Here is a 16,421-nt window from a genome sequence, read left to right as displayed (position 1 = left end):
GCCCCTCCCCCAGCCCAAAATGCACAGGGTCGGGCTGCATGCCTCCTGCCCTCCCTCCCGAGCAAAAGCTCCACCCAATTTCCTTCGGAGCTGATTAATAGGCACAGCACACTCTCCCCTATTCGCTCACGAGGAGGCGGCACCACTTTATTTGCATATTCATGAGATTATTTATTATTCATGAGCTTTCCCGGGCCCCCCCAATATTTTTTATAAGTCTGCGTCCCTGGTCCTAATATCTCTTTACTGGAAACAAATAGCGTATTTACAATCCACAATCAGCCATCCGTATTAAGCTGCATCGTCTCTGCCTCCTCTCTCTCTCTCTTTGCAGCGGCTGAAATGAATTGGCAATATGGTGCCTTGAGGGCAATCAACTCCTCTATAAGCTTTGATATTGAGATGGAGGCATCCCAGGGAGTCTTCCCTTCAGTTATCCTCAATACCCTCCAAACAAGACGCATGGCAAAAAGTGGCTAATCTGGAGTTCTGCGTCAGATTCCCAGCTATTTTCTGTGTCAGAAGTGGTGAGGAAATACACAAATTTACAGTACCAAAGAAAGCAGAGGCCTATATCCAAGCATTAATGGGAAATAGTCTCCAGGTGGGGCTAGCAATTGAGCACAAGAAGATTTTTATTTTTCATAACGACACACAAGTTCAATATGCAGACTGTAAGAGATGATTGGAAAAAGGAACTGGAACTTTCATTATTACCCAGACATTGGGGAAATGTATTATTTTTTATATATATATATCATATTTATTAAAGTTTCCAGAAATATAAAAATACAAAAAAAGAAAAAGAAAAAAAAGATACTTGAAACCTTACTTTCATTACCTACTTTCTGGGACTCCCCCCCTCCCCCTCCCAATTGTATTCCCCTTTCATTAATTTGGTTCTACATGCTCTCACTCCCAATTTGAAGCTTAATTTGTTTAACCCACTATCCAAATTGAATTATACAAATCTTACCACCGTCCCACATCATTAACAAAAAAAAAGAAAAAAGATTTTCCCCCAAGATCCACCCCAGTTCCTTCCACGAATTCCCTTTTTTAAACACGTCCAATCAAAATAAAATGACATACGTAAGTTATATAAAGAAATAGAAAGTAAAAGATATAAAAAGATTCAAAAGATAGTTACACAGCCTTTGGATTCCAAGTCTCCCCCCCCCTTCCCCGGTTTGAATTCCCCATGTCCATCAGTCTATATGTTATCAGCCTGTAGGTCTCAAGTCATGGCCAAATTTCTCCCCAATTCCATCTTGCCGGTTTTCTTTTAATTTATTAATTTTAATAATATTTAACTTCAAACGTCCAATCTAACAGAGGCCTTTAATTTCCTTGATCTTTACCACTCCTCCCATTGTTCTTTCCGTGTCGTAGTCAGTCCTTTGTTCTTCTTATTCCTCACTTTCTCAGGTTTCTTGTCCTGTGCAGCTGCTAAAACGTTCTAATTCAGAAATCTGGTATCTCTACAGAGGTTTGTTATTCAGGAACAAAAACTTACGTCCAGTCCCTTCCTTTCTTCAATTGAAAATTCTATTGTCTCCTTTAATGTAAATACCTCTGTAGACAAAATACTATTTCAGTTTTGCAGCTTTCCCAGAAGATAACAAGTCCTGTGCGAATCCCGGAGTATTTTTCCACTTACGACCGTTCTTGTAATGTCCCGAAACCCCTCTAGGGGGATTGTAATAACTTTGTATCCTCTAATCCAAAAGTCAAATTCCACTTTATATTCTCCAGCTTTGACAGCTACTTTGACAGCTGTCAAAGTCTCCGTCTCTCTTCACCAGGCTCTGCGAATCGCCCCGGTTCCCAGGGGGGGTTGCATTTTCCTTCTCACCCTCCACTCTTCTCCTCCAGCACAGTTCTTATAATTTCCCATCGTGGAATTAATGATTTTTATCAAGAGTATACTTCTCTTTCGACCTTGGTTACCCAGTCCTTGTTTTGGAATGGAAGAAGTCAGTGCTCTCCGTCGAATGGCATGCGGCTGTGCTCGGCAGGGAAAGCAGAGGACTCAAAGCACCACGCTGCTCCCCGGCACCCGATCCGAAGCCTTTAAAAAGGCTCCTTCACGAGTCGGGAGGGCGCTAATGGTGCCAGCCAAGTCACCCATGTCCACGGGCTCCGTGCCCGTGGTTTTTAAGAGTCCCCGCGTCGCCGGCGCGGTAGGACCCAGCCCCTGCCGAGCAGACTCCCACCGGAGCTCGGAGGGAGTCCGCCATTCGGCGATGGCACCAACCCGGAAGTGACATTGGGGAAATGTATTAGCTCCAATACCTAAGGTGTTATTAGATTTTAAATTAGGACTAATACAACAGAAAATAATATTTAGTGTTTATTGGACCCCTTTATGGTTGCATTAAAAGGGGTTGGCTAAGATAGCTCATTGTTGTAGATGTGGCAAGGACAAAGAAAAGATTGGAAATTTTGGAAGAGATAAAGGAAAAGGGAAAAGATGTATGCCAAACTCCAGGAAACGTGAAAGCAAAACAAAACATCAAAACGTTACAAACTCAGATTTCAATACTCTTGAACCAGGAAATTGAATGGAAAATAAAAAATGTCAAAACAAAGAAACTTTGAATTCTCTAATAAACCGGGAAGAATGTTAGCTTGGCAATTAAGGAAAAAACAGAAAGAAAAGGTGATAAACAAATTTGAAGATAGGGGAAATTATTGATGATCCAAAGGAAATAACTAAAAAAATTGAAAACTACTTTAGGGAATTATATCAAGACGGGAAAGAAAACTAAGACAGAACAGAAAAATACAGTGGTACCTCGGGCTACATACGCTTCAGGTTACAGACTCCGCTAACCTGGAAATAGTACCTCTGGCTAAGAACTTTGCTTCAGGGTGAGAACAGAAATCGTGCAGTGGCGGTGCAGCGGCAGCAGGAGGCCCCATTAGCTAAAGTGGTGCTTCAGGTTAAAAACAGTTTCAGGTTAAGAACGGACCTCCAGAACGAATTAAGTACTTAACCCAAGGTACCACTGTAAAGGAAGATAAAGCAGGTTTCCTACCGGGATGCCAAATGAAGAAGAAGAAGAGTTTGGATTTGATATCCCGCCTTTCACTCCGTTTAAGGGGTCTCAAAGCAGCTAACATTCTCCTTTCCCTTCCTCCCCCACAACAAACATTCTGTGAGGTGAGTGGGGCTGAGAGACTTCAAAGAATGAAAGATAACATAAGAACTGTAATTGACATATTGGAGTACTTACAGGCAAGAAGTGACAAACTGCTGGTATTACTTGTCCAGTGGCACCTTAGAGACCAACTAAGTTTGTTCTGGGTATAAGCTTTTGTGTGCATGCACACTTCTTCAGATACCTGTGTGCATGCACACAAAAACCTATACCCAGAACAAACTTAGTTGGTCTCTAAGGTGCTACTGGACAATTTTTTGTTTATTTTGACTGCGTCAGACAAACAAGGCTACCACCTGAAGCCGGTATTAATGTTTGTCAACACGGAAAAGGCATTTGACAATGTGTCATGGAATTTTATGAAAAAATGATAAAATCAATGGGCCTGGGGGAGTCTTTTAATAGGGGCACAGAAGCCATTTACAGGAATCAAAAAGCCAAACTGATTATCAACAATGGAATAACAGAAAGCTTTAAAATAACTAAGGGAACAAGACAGGACTGTCCACTGTCCCCATTAATGTTTATTTTGATCCTAGAAACGTTGACAAGGAGGATAAGAGCAGATGAAGGCATAAAGGGGATAGTGGTGATGGGGAAATCATTTAAGCTAAAAGCTTTTGCAGGTGATCTTATAAGAACAACAGATAATCCATTAGAAAGTCTGCCCAAAGTTTTGGAAAGAATTAATGAGTTTGGTCAGGTGGCAGGATTCAAACTTAATGAAAATAAAAATAAATTGTTGGTGAATCTCACATTTTGAGGAAGGATATCTGCAATCAAAATGAATGTGCTAATGAAGACGATTCGGGGGAAGGGAGGATGCTTCAAGGAGTGGCAAAGGGATATATTGAGGTTCACCCTGATGTTGGGAAAGATGGAGAGCACAAGGAGAAGGGGACGACAGAGGACGAGATGGTTGGACAGTGTTCTCGAAGGTGCCAACATGAGTTTGATCAAACTGTGGGAGGCAGTGGAAGATAGTAGGGCCTGGCGTGCTCTGGCCCAGGGGGTCACAAAGAGTCGGACACGACTAAACGAATAAACAACAACAACCTTGAAAAACAAGATGTGGCCTTTGAAGTGCACTGTTGGGGGTGTGAACACTCTGTACCTCTACTGCAGAAGACCAGGGGCAGTTCTTCTGAAACTAACACCCCCTTCCCCCAAGTATATCAGGATGTGCTCATAACAGCCCACAAACTGCATCGGCTGGTGGGCAGGATTTCAATCTGTATTCTGATTAGGCAAAGGAATGTGATGTTTCATGCTTTGTCTTATCTGCTGATGGAGAATGGATTTCTCTTGATGATGCCAACTGAGTTGCAAGAACATTTGCTAATGTTGACAACATTGGGAAAGTATACACCAGTCTTATGCACTTGTGCATATGGATCAGAAGAGGACATCAAGGAAGGAAGGAAGGAAGGAAGGAAGGAAGGAAGGAAGGAAGGAAGGAAGGAAGGAAGGAAGGAAGGACCCAGTGGATCAGGGGACCACACAGCCCTGCCATTCCACTTCAGTTGCACCCTGTGCAGAAGGTGATATTCCCCCCAGTTCCAGATCAGGAAACTGAGTGGACAAAAATCTCACCCAGCCATTCATGATCACTCTGGAGATGTGTTTGTGGTAGAACAGACACTCTCCTTGTCCATCTCAACCAGATTGCCTCACTCTGAAGAAGGACCCCCTTTTTCTTCCTTAAAGTGAGGGAAAGAGGTGGGGCTTCATTAGCTAACACAATACACTCAAAGTAAGAGGCGCTGTGGAGAGAAGAAGCAATGGCCACATTTTGTAAAATGGGTGGGCAGATCCAGGAGCACTCTTCCTACCTTCTTACTTTCCCCTTGCCTAGCATGACTCTCCTCCTCCTTGCTAATTTCCACTTCATAGAAGTTGGATATTTTTCAATCCACAGTAGCTTTCAGGTGAAAGAGATCTTTCTGTACTTCTGTGTTCTGATGCAAAAGATCTCGGTGTATGTTTGCGTTGAACCATTAGGCTTCCCTTGTGCTGCCAAGTGTCTCTCACCACATGCCATTGCCTACCTACCAGACTATAAATGATACATAAAGACCAGCTTCCCACCCAGGCGTAGCTCAGCTGGAACACTTGAATAAGAAAGAATCAGCAGCTCAGAGAGAGAGAGGGAAGCTGAAAAACCAGGTGAGTTATCTCCCCCCTTCTGACCTCTTTGACTCTCCATGCTGGCCTTTAAATGGCAGCTATATCTCCAAAGTCCTAAGCGGCCTAGGACCCTTGTACCTATGGGACCGCCTCTCCTGGTATGCCCCGCGGAGGACCTTAAAGTCCACAAATAACAACAGTTTGGAAGTCCCAAGTCGCAAGGTGGTTAGATTGGTCTCAACTAGGGCCAGGGCCTTTTCAGTACTGGCCTCAACTTGGTAGAACACTCTGTCACAAGAGACTAGGGCCCTGCGGGACTTGACATCTTTCCACAGGGCCTGCAAGACAGAGCTGTTCCGCCTGGCCTTTGGTTTGGGCTCGGTCTGACCCTTATGTTTCCCTCCCCTTGTGGTTTTGATTTATGGGCTACTATTAAAAATGAGGCCGCCAACCTAGCAGTTCGAAAGCACATCAAAGTGCAAGTAGATAAGCAGGTACCGCTCCGGTGGGAAGGTAAACGACATTTCCTTGCGCTGCTCTGGTTCACCAGAAGTGGCTTTGTCATGCTGGCCGCATGACCCGGAAGCTGTACGCCGGCTCCCTCAGCCAGTAAAGCGAGATGAGCACCGCAACCCCAGAGTCAGTCACGACTGGACCTAACAGTCAGGGGTCCCTTTACCTTCACCTTTACTTTATTCTATCTGGGTGAGATAATGAGTGTTTTTTCTGTTAGAAAGCGAATGCCTCGCCTCCTGACCGATGGATAGAGGAAACTCAGCCTAGCAATTGTGTGTTTTGTGTTTTCTGTCTCCAGAAACAGATGCAGCCTTCCTCTGACCCCAGGCTCTGCCTCCTTTGCACCTGCCTTGTTCTGATATGGCAGCTCTCCTTTGGCTTCGCAATGAAAATAAAAGAAGCAGAAAACCCCTACGGTCCCAATGGTAAGGTATCATTTCATCTCGGAGGTGGTTGATGTCTCCTTAGAGAAAGAGAAGCTTCTGGCAGCATTGGAAAGCCAAGTGTAAATCCATTGGCTGTTTGGTTCAAAATGACAGAATCCTGTTCTGTATACAGCACGCAGCTTCAATAGCACTTAGATTATACCAGTTTTAATGTCTCCCAGGGCACTTCAACCTTCAGGCCCCCTGACTTTAACCTTCAGGCCCCTGAATGGGATGAACCTATGAAATCTGTTAAACTGTTTGTGCCTGTATCCTCTTCCCTGCACACACGTTCCAGTTGGATACTGGTCTGTCGACCATCTTCATCTGTCAGTTGAGCTACCACCAAGAGAGGGGGGCTTTTCTGTGGTGGCCCCACCCCCATTATAGTTGCAGTGAACAGCTACACTTTTCAGAAGGCCTTAAAGTGCCAAAGAGCCTTCCCGTGAATCATTATTTCCCCCCTTTTTTGGAACAGCCTTTTGCTATTAGAATTTCAACTTTTTTTTGCTGTGAATCATTCTTGGTTTAGTAGTATTTATTTCCTAGTGGTTTTTATTATTGGTTGAAATAAGATTATCTATTGCTGTTAGTCTCCTTAGTTTCCCTTGACTGGAAAATTGGCAGGTAAATAATTTAAAACAATACAATGAAAATATTATATGTCATATTGGACACCAAGAAAGTTGTGAACCCTGTGACCTGGGACGTCTTTGAGGCCGTTCAATTTCCCTTTGACTTTTATGGCACCCCAAAGATACCGTATTTTTAGGTCTATAAGATGAGCTTTATTGACCCAAAAATGAAGTTCAAAATTTAGGCTCGTCTTATACACGGGTAGTGCTGAGGGGGGAATCCTGAAAATCGCTCACCCGCTGGAACACAGCACACAACCACTCACATCTTAGCTGCCTGATTGCCACCATTAGCCCTCCTGCTTGCTGCTGTGGCAGCCAATAGACAGCTGCCCTTGTCACAGCAAGCAGGAGCATGATTGGCGGCCACTGGCGACAATCAAGGAGCTGATAAGTGGTTTCCACTCACATTGCAGAAACCACCTGCCAGCGGCCACCAATCACCCTCCCGCTTCCTGCGACAAGGGCAGCTGTCTATTGCCTGCCACAGTGGCAAGCAGGAGGGCTAATGGCAGCGTTCAGGCAGCTACGATGTGAGTGGTTGTGTGCTGTGTTCCAGTGCGCAAGCGATTTTCAGGATTCCCCCTGCTCACAACAATCAGGTGGCCAATGCCGAAAATTGATCACCTGCCGGAAGGAAATGTGAGCCTGAGTTTTTAAGCGGCGATTGGCCACTTGATTGTGGGAGAGAGATGGCAAAAATCGCTCATTCGTCGGAACGAAGTGCAAGCCCGAGATTGTAAGCGGCAATTGTAAGCGATGCGAGGGGTTGTGTGCTGCGTTCTGGTGGGTGAGAGATTTTTTGCATTCCCCCCAAATAATAATTCCCAAAAGCTCAAGCCCCCCTTTTTTCTCAATTTTGAGCCCCCCAAAATACAGGTATTTTATTTCCACTGTTTCCTGTGCTGACATGACCATGTTGAATGCTAATGTTCTCCTTTTCTGCTACCTCAAGGCTGCCTCCGGGGCTGGACCAGATTAAAGGGAAGCTGCTATCGAATCTTTTCCGACCATTTGAGATGGAATGAGGCAATGGTAAGAGGGGGCTCTAGGTGCTTTGGGTGGGTCCAGAAAGAGCAAGGGCACAAAACACAAGATATTCTTGAGAGTCTCTGCAGAAGACCTGTTATGAATCTCAATCCCATGGCCATCTTTTGCATCTCAAGAGCTGATGAGATGTCATTTAGGCATCTGAAGTGAGGCCTTGGGCAACCAGCTCAGTTCATCAGTTTATCTTTCTTCTCAGATTCAGATGAGGCTGAGGAAGCTCAGGACCATTGCCTGGAACCACTAGGGGGCTGGATGAAGGCCACTGAAACTCAATCCTGGAAAGGTTCTGTGGGATAGTGATTGGATAGATACGCTCTTCATAGGCTGGAAGTAGGCAGGTCTTCTTTAAGATGGCTTGAGATGGTGGGCTCATCATCCCAGAAAAGACCCATTGACCCCAAAGGTTGGAGTACTTACTCAGGTTTGATGAAGGCTCCAACATGTTCTGCTTTGAAGTGAGCCCCCAGCGACAGGTAGGTTCATAAATGATGCCCATTTGTTGGGAATAGCATGGAGAACCCAAAGTACGTTAGAGAGAGTCAGAACAGCTTATGCAATAAGGGATGAGGCAAGCAAGATTGCCCTGGAAATTGCCCAAGCATGCTGCATGATGGATCTGGCAGCCTTAAAATTGCACATGCAATTCATTAGATGGGCATGATGGGGGGAAATTTGGCTTTGAAGCACATCTTAATGAGAGCAACTCGATTTGGCATGTCCTGAAATAACACACATCAAAACAGAGGTATCATTTGAAATTTCGTTCTCCCCAAATATATTTTGAACAAACATACATACACTTCACACGACATGCAGTGTACGTGAGTAAGATAAGCATGTTAGGAGGCATGCACGCACAGACACCACAGAATTTTGAGGGGCCCCGGGCACATCCTTGAAGATTTGTGGGGCTCTTGGCCCCCTGCCCAGCAGTTGGCGCCACTGTATTAGAGGAAATTGTGGGTAAAGTGTATTCTTGAAAATAACACCCAAAGCTGCAGTATATGAGGTGAAATTGCAAACAAATGTTTTAATACTGGGGCAATGTCCACTCAAATGCTGCTGAGTTCTCCTGAGAACTTTTCTTTTTATAAACAAAATCACAAACTGAAAGTGGAGAATCTAATTAAAAATCAGACAATGAAGAAACTGAGCGAGCCACAAATGGGGATATTGCACCGTGCTGGATCTCAGTTGGCCCAACAAAGCTTGCATTTCAATCAGTCACATGTCCAGAGCTGGATTTCCACATATTGCGACTGCACTATTCAACCTTGAGCCTGACTTTGAGGAGAATTCAAAGGTAAGTGTAGTTGCATAAAACTCATTCTTTTTTCCACCTCTCAGAAAACCTGCCGTATATTTGACCCGACCTCTGAGCTTGCCTCTATTCATGATATGAAAGAACTGCGTAGGGTGTCTGACATGCTTCTAATTCCAAAGGTACTACGTGTCTGGATTGGATTGTCAGTCAATGATAAGGTGAGTCTCCAAGGCCTTCTCCTCCTCCTCCGTCAGCACTCTTGGAGCTGATAGTAAATGAATTCAGTGGGAAGATTCTTCTATGGGGCTTCCCCAGCTGATAAAACGCTACGAGAAGGTTCTCTGGTCTCAACATACTGGAGGCCAATACAGTCATGGTGGGCTCCCGGCTGATGTCCTGCAACTCAAATAATGTTGTCTGTGGTTCTTTTGGGTGGAATCATCAAGGAGTGTGCTGTGTCTTGGAAGTGTCTCCTTGTGATCTGTTCTTTCTAAAGAACATCCCACCTCTCTTGTCCCTACAGGATGGAAATTGGGAGTGGACAGATGGCTCTGTTCCCGAGTTCCTACCGTGGACTAAGGGAGAACCTATGAGTAGTGACATCAACTCATGTGTCTACTTGTTTCGTGCGGACGGTAAGGAGTCCGCTCTCAGGGCTGGTACTTTGGAGCTGCCATGCTCAAAGCAATGCGGGTTGCAGTATTTTCTTGATTTCTACTGCGGGTATGAGATGTGCTCCTTGCCTGCTCTTAGGCCAAGAGTGAAGGACTTCCTTTAGAGCCCTTTCATCTGTTTGGTAGAGATATTCCCAAGCTGCCTTACAAGAATCTAGCCTTCCCAAAGGGGCTCCGACTGACAGGGAATACCATCCTAATCCACTTTTGCTTTCCACTCAAGGTCCTCCCCATAGATGCCACCACCCGCATTGGCCAATTTAATATTGGATAGGTGGCTGGGTTTCTTCTGAATGGGGGAAGAAGAAAGGACATTCTTTGCACACACCATGGGGTGTGGGGTGCATGTGTTTTGAGGGTGTGGGGGTCCCAGCAGCAGCATGCCAAGGAGCCCCTGATGTCACTCTGCCTAAGCTCATTTCTCTTTTTCTTTCCAGTTTTTTTGAGATTTAGAGCTGAGGATTGCCGATATGAAGAATCCTATATTTGTGAACATGAGCCAGCATCTGCATCCTCCTGACCTGTTCGCTCTCCCTGGCTGACCCCATCAAATCTCAGAAGCTTCCATCCAACGCTGTCTTTCTACCTGCGCCTTTTTCAGAATATGAAAACGTCAGAGGTGCCCTTCTGCCCCATTCCAGTGGCCCATCTATTCCAACGTCCTGCTCTCACAGTATCCTGCAATAGATCTAATTGAATCCTGCACGTAGCAGAGCCCACTTCTCTGGGAGCCCAGGATGAAGAAACCTGGGGTTCACCAACGTCAGGAGGACAACAGCCTCCCCTTCCCTAATAGATGCCTCAGCCCATTGTGAATTTAAACACATGCCCCTGAAACAAGAACCAATTACTTTCCTTTATTACTTCCTGCCCCTCCCAACTCACTGGTCTCCAATATCCTCATTCAGATTGCATTTAGGACATTCAACTGGTCTCTTTTACTGTGCAAAGATCCAATGCACTTTTATGGCAGTGTCTTCTAGAGCCCTGGGAAGGGTGGAGCCTTAATGAAAGCAATCCCTCTGCAGAGAAAAAATGACTGTTTGCAGGTGCGGCTTGAATCCAAACCACACCTGCAAAAAGACAAAGTGGGGCTTCCAGCCAGCCCCCTTGCAGCTGTGCTTTCAGCGCAAACCAGCTGCTTGTTGCTGAAAGGGTGTCTCCAAAGGGGCTTCAGTCCAGCACTAATTAGATGAGAGAAAGACCCCCCCCCCTTGGCAGCAGTAGGACGTTCCCAATGGGGTTTGCTCTTAACACCGATCAGTGGTGAAGAGGAAGGCCTCTGTGATGCACTTTCCAATCTGTAAGAGAAATCTACGGGGGAAATATGTAATGCAACCAATTCAAGGAGCGCTTGCTGTCCCCATCCCTGCTTGCAAAGGATTAATTAGGAGCTCATTCAGCTCCCAGTTGTCCCTTTGTCCACCCCTAATGTTACACAGAACCATAAAATTGTGGAAGTGGAAGGGACCCTGAGGGTCATCTAGGCCAATCACAACAAAAACATCCCTGGCAGGCTGTCATCCCACCTCTGCTTTGAAACCTGCAAGGAAGGAGAATTCCCCACCTTCTGAGGGCGTCCATTCCACTGTCAAATAGCTCTTACACTCAGAAAGTTCTTCCTTGTGTTTATCTGGAATCTCCTTTCTTTTAACTTGAATCCATTGAGGATGTAGTTGGGAGGGGAACAGCCTTGCAGGTGCCCCATCCCTCGTATAATATATATAAGATGATGGGGACTGATGGCAACAGATTTTGAGATGCCAAGAATTCTACTGGACAATGAGCAGAAGAAGGAACCTCCTTCACTGCAGATCCCTGACCTTATCATCATTCTGATGGGGAAGCATAATTTTTAAAATATGTACATGCCTCTACACATATGTTGCAGAAGTAAATACTCATATATTGCATCAGCCTCGGTGGCTTCTCTTGTATAGTTTTATTGCTTTATTGTTTGGCGCCCAGCCACGCTTCCCCTTCGAGCCTCTGCAGCTTCTGTTTACGCAGTGTGGCTTTAGAGCGGTCGTAAAGCAATTAGCAGAATTACACAGCGCCTGTGTGTCGAAAGGGCAGTAAATCAGTCCAGACGGTTCTTTTGTCCTAATATCTCTTTATTGGAAACAAATAGCGTATTTACAATCCACAATCAGCCATCCGTATTAAGCTGCATCGTCTCTGCCTCCACTCTCTCTCTCTTTGCAGCGGCTGAACTGAATGCTTTCGATTCCCACTCAGCTCACAGCATTCCAAGCTGCTTTAGTCAAGTCCTGGCTTACTTCCCTTGTAAGCCTGTCCCTTCAGGCTCGAGGCATAGAAGGTTAACCCTTCACTACACCCAACAGCTTCTCTGTCATTTGTGCATCCACTTCAAAGTGCTGGCTAAGACCTTTGACATGTTGGCAATATGGTGCCTTGAGGGCAATCAACTCCTCTATAAGCTTTGATATTGAGATGGAGGCATCTCAGGGAGTCTCCCCTTCAGTTATCCCCAAAACCCTCCAAACAAGACGCATGGCAAAAAGTGGCTAATTCCCAGCTATTTTCTGTGTCAGAAGTGGTGAGGAAACACACAAATTTACAGTACCAAAGAAAGCAGAGGCCTATATCCAAGCATTAAAGGGAAATAGTCTCCAGGTGGGGCTAGCAATTGAGCACAAGAAGATTTTTATTTTTCATAACAACACACAAGTTCAATATGCAGACTGTAAGAGATGATTGGAATAAGGAACTGGAACTTTCATTATTACCCAGACATTGGGGAAATGTATTAGCTCCAATACCTAAGGTGTTATTAGATTTTAAATTAGGACTAATACAACAGAAAATAATATTTAGTGTTTATTGGACCCCTTTATGGTTGCATTAAAAGGGGTTGGCTAAGATAGCTCATTGTTGTAGATGTGGCAAGGACAAAGAAAAGATTGGAAATTTTGGAAGAGATAAAGGAAAAGGAAAAAGATTTATGCCAAACTCCAGGAAACGTGAAAGCGAAATAAAACATTAAAACGTTACAAACTCCGATTTCAATACTCTTGAACCAGGAAATTGAATGGAAAATAAAAAATGTCAAAACAAAGAAACTTTGAATTCTCTAATAAACCGGGAAGAATGTTAGCTTGGCAATTAAGGAAAAAACAAAAAGAAAGGTGATAAAAAAATTCAAAGATAGAGGGAAATTATTGATGATCCAAAGGAAATAACTAAAAAAATTGAAAACTACTTTAGGGAATTATATCAAGATGGGAAAGAAAACTAAGACAGAACAGAAAAATACAGTGGTACCTCGGGTTACATACGCTTCAGGTTACACACTCCACTAACCCAGAAATAGTGCTTCAGGTTAAGAACTTTGCTTCAGGATGAGAACAGAAATTGTGCTCCGGCAGCGCAGCGGCAGCAGGAGGCCCCATTATCTAAAGTGGTGCTTCAGGTTAAGAACAGTTTCAGGTTAAGTACGGACCTCTGGAACGAATTAAGTACTTAACCCGAGGTACCACTGTTTTTATGTCAAAATAATTTCCCGAAGATACCGGATGAGAAAATTAAATGGTTAAATTCTCCAGTTACTATGACAGAAATTCAGCAGGCAATTTCCAATGCAAAATTTCCAATGGAAAACACCAGGCCCAGATGGTTTACCAGCTTCTTTTTATAAGAAATTGGAAGAATCCCTAGCACAACCGCTTAAGGAGGTTATGAATGAGATATTATGTAAAGGGAAATTGCCAGAATTGTGGCAAGATGCATTCATAACACTAATCCCGATGCAAGGTACAGATTCAACAACAGTTCAAAATTATAGATCGTTATCCCTCTTAAATAATGATTATAAACTCTTTGCAGATATTCTGACAAATAGATTAAAAAGTATACTAAAAGACACAATACAGTGGTACCTCGAGTTACATATGCTTCAGGTTACAGATTCCGCTAACCCAGAAATAGTGCTTCAGGTTAAGAACTTTGCTTCAGGATGAGAACAGAAATCGTGTTCCAGCGGCGCAGCAGGAGGCACCATTAGCTAAAGTGGTGCTTCAGGTTAAAAACAGTTTCAGGTTAAGAACGGACCTCCAGAACGAATTAAGTACTTAACCCAAGGTACCACTGTAAATGAAGATAAAGCAGGTTTCCTACCGGGATGCCAAATGAAGAAGAAGAAGAAGAGTTTGGATTTGATATCCCGCCTTTCACTCCCTTTAAGGAGTCTCAAAGCAGCTAACATTCTCCTTTCCCTTCCTCCCCCACAACAAACATTCTGTGAGGTGAGTGGGGCTGAGAGACTTCAAAGAATGAAAGATAACATAAGAACTGTAATTGACATATTGGAGTACTTAGAGGCAAGAAGTGACGAACTGCTGGTATTACTTGTCCAGTGGCACCTTAGAGACCAACTAAGTTTGTTCTGGGTATAAGCTTTTGTGTGCATGCACACTTCTTCAGATACCTGTGTGCATGCACACAAAAACTTATACCCAGAACAAACTTAGTTGGTCTCTAAGGTGGTACTGGACAATTTTTTGTTTATTTTGACTGCGTCAGACAAACAAGGCTACCACCTGAAGCCAGTATTAATGTTTGTCAACACGGAAAAGGCATTTGACAATGTGTCATGGAATTTTATGAAAAAATGATAAAATCAATGGGCCTGGGGAAGTCTTTTAATAGGGGCACAGAAGCCATTTACAGGAATCAAAAAGCCAAACTGATTATCAACAATGGAATAACAGAAAGCTTTAAAATAACTAAGGGAACAAGACAGGACTGTCCACTGTCCCCATTACTGTTTATTTTGATCCTAGAAATGTTGACAAGGAGGATAAGAGCAGATGAAGGCATAAAGGGGATAGTGGTGATGGGGAAATCATTCAAGCTAAAAGCTTTTGCAGGTGATCTTATAAGAACAAGAGATAATCCATTAGAAAGTCTGCCCAAAGTTTTGGAAAGAATTAATGAGTTTGGTCAGGTGGCAGGTTTCAAACTTAATGAAAATAAAAATAAATTGTTGGTGAATCTCACATTTTGGGGAAGGATATCTGTAATCAAAATGAATGTGCTAATGAAGACAATTCGGGGGGAAGGGAGGATGCTTCAAGGAGTGGCAAAGGGATATATTGAGGTTCACCCTGATGTTTGGAAAGATGGAGGGCACAAGGAGAAGGGCACGACAGAGGACGAGATGGTTGGACAGTGTTCTTGAAGGTGCCAACATGAGTTTGATCAAACTGTGGGAGGCAGTGGAATATAGTAGGGCCTGGCGTGCTCTGGCCCAGGGGGTCACAAAGAGTCGGACACGACTAAACGAATAAACAACAACAACCTTGAAAAACAAGATGTGGCCTTTGAAGTGCACTGTTGGGGGTGTGAACACTCTGTACCTCTACTGCAGAAGACCAGGGGCAGTTCTTCTGAAACTAACACCCCCTTCCCCCAAGTATATCAGGATGTGCTCATAACAGCCCACAAACTGCATCAGCTGGTGGGCAGGATTTCAATCTTTATTCTGATGAGGCAAAGGAATGTGATGTTTCATGCTTTGTCTTATCTGCTGATGGAGAATGGATTCCTCTTGATGATGCCAACTGAGTTGCAAGAACATTTGCTGATGTTGACAACATTGGGAAAGTATACACCAGTCTTATGCACTTGTGCATATGGATCAGAAGAGGACAGGAAGGAAGGAAGGAAGGAAGGAAGGAAGGAAGGAAGGAAGGAAGGACCCAGTGGATCAGGGGACCACACAGCCCTGCCATTCCACTTCAGTTGCACCCTGCGCAGAAGGTGATATTCCCCCCCAATTCCCGATCAGGAAACTGAGTGGACAAAAATCTCACCCAGCCATTCATGATCACTCTGGAGATGTGTTTGTGGTAGACCAGAGACTCTCCTTGTCCATCTCAACCAGATCTGAAGAAGTGAGGGAAAGTGAGGGAAAGAGGTGGGGCTTCATTAGCTAACACAATACACTCAAAGTAAGAGGCGCTGTGGAGAGAAGAAGCAATGGCCACATTTTGTAAAACGGATGGGCAGAACCAGCAGCACTCTTCCTAGCTTCTTACTTTCTCCTTGCCTAGCATTACTCTCCTCCTCCTTGCTAATTTCCACTTCATAGCAGCTGGATATTTTTCAGTCCACAGTGGCTTCAGGTGAAAGAGATCTTTCTGTACTTCTGTGTTCTGATGCAAAAGATCTCGGTGTATGATTGTGTTGAACCATTAGGCTTCCCTTGTGCTGCCAAGAGTCTCTCACCACATGCCATTGCCTACCTACCAGACTATAAATGACACATAAAGACCAGCTTCCCACCCAGGCGTAGCTCAACTGGAACACTTGAATAAGGAAGAATCAGCAGCTCAGAGAGAGAGACAAGCTGAAAAACCAGGTGAGTTATCTCCCCCCTTCTGATCTCTTTGACTCTCCATGCTGGCCTTTGAATTTCAGCTATATCTCCAAAGTCCTATGCGGCCTAGGACCCTTGTACCTATGGGGCCGCCTCTCCTGGTATGCCCTGTGGAGGACCTTAAGTTCCACAAATGACAACACTTTGGAAGTCCCAAATCACAAGG

The 16,421-nt window shown here is 44.3% G+C and overlaps 1 protein-coding gene and 1 long non-coding RNA gene across 2 annotated transcripts in view; both read left to right on the top strand.

Annotated features, from left to right (window-relative positions):
* The window catches only part of LOC310687077, a 78,547-nt gene that overhangs the window by 27,223 nt on the left and 34,903 nt on the right, over positions 1–16,421 (top strand). The window lies entirely within an intron of this gene.
* LOC310687021 (C-type lectin lectoxin-Thr1-like) lies at positions 5,262–11,228 on the top strand. The gene is made up of 6 exons (XM_083461644.1): positions 5,262–5,330; positions 6,106–6,232; positions 7,823–7,902; positions 9,265–9,399; positions 9,705–9,816; positions 10,293–11,228. Exons 2-6 carry the CDS (start codon positions 6,112–6,114, stop codon positions 10,373–10,375), a joined length of 531 nt encoding a protein of 176 aa, XP_083317770.1. The 5' UTR covers positions 5,262–5,330; positions 6,106–6,111; the 3' UTR covers positions 10,376–11,228.

This window comes from Podarcis liolepis (genome assembly GCF_965112155.1).
Source record: "Podarcis liolepis genome assembly, chromosome: 10".
Taxonomy (NCBI): Eukaryota; Metazoa; Chordata; class Lepidosauria; order Squamata; family Lacertidae; genus Podarcis; species Podarcis liolepis.
The sequence above is the reverse complement of the archived record's forward strand: the minus strand, read 5'-3'. Positions and strand labels throughout refer to the sequence as shown.

Bases quoted from the DNA above. Each gene is read 5' to 3' on its own strand.
- LOC310687021 (XM_083461644.1), top strand. From the start codon at position 6,112: ATGCAGCCTTCCTCTGACCCCAGGCTCTGCCTCCTTTGCACCTGCCTT. The intron at 9,400-9,704 runs GTGAGTCTCCAA...TTGTCCCTACAG, and splicing joins GATTGTCAGTCAATGATAAG to GATGGAAATTGGGAGTGGAC. The intron at 9,817-10,292 runs GTAAGGAGTCCG...TTTTCTTTCCAG, and splicing joins CTACTTGTTTCGTGCGGACG to TTTTTTTGAGATTTAGAGCT.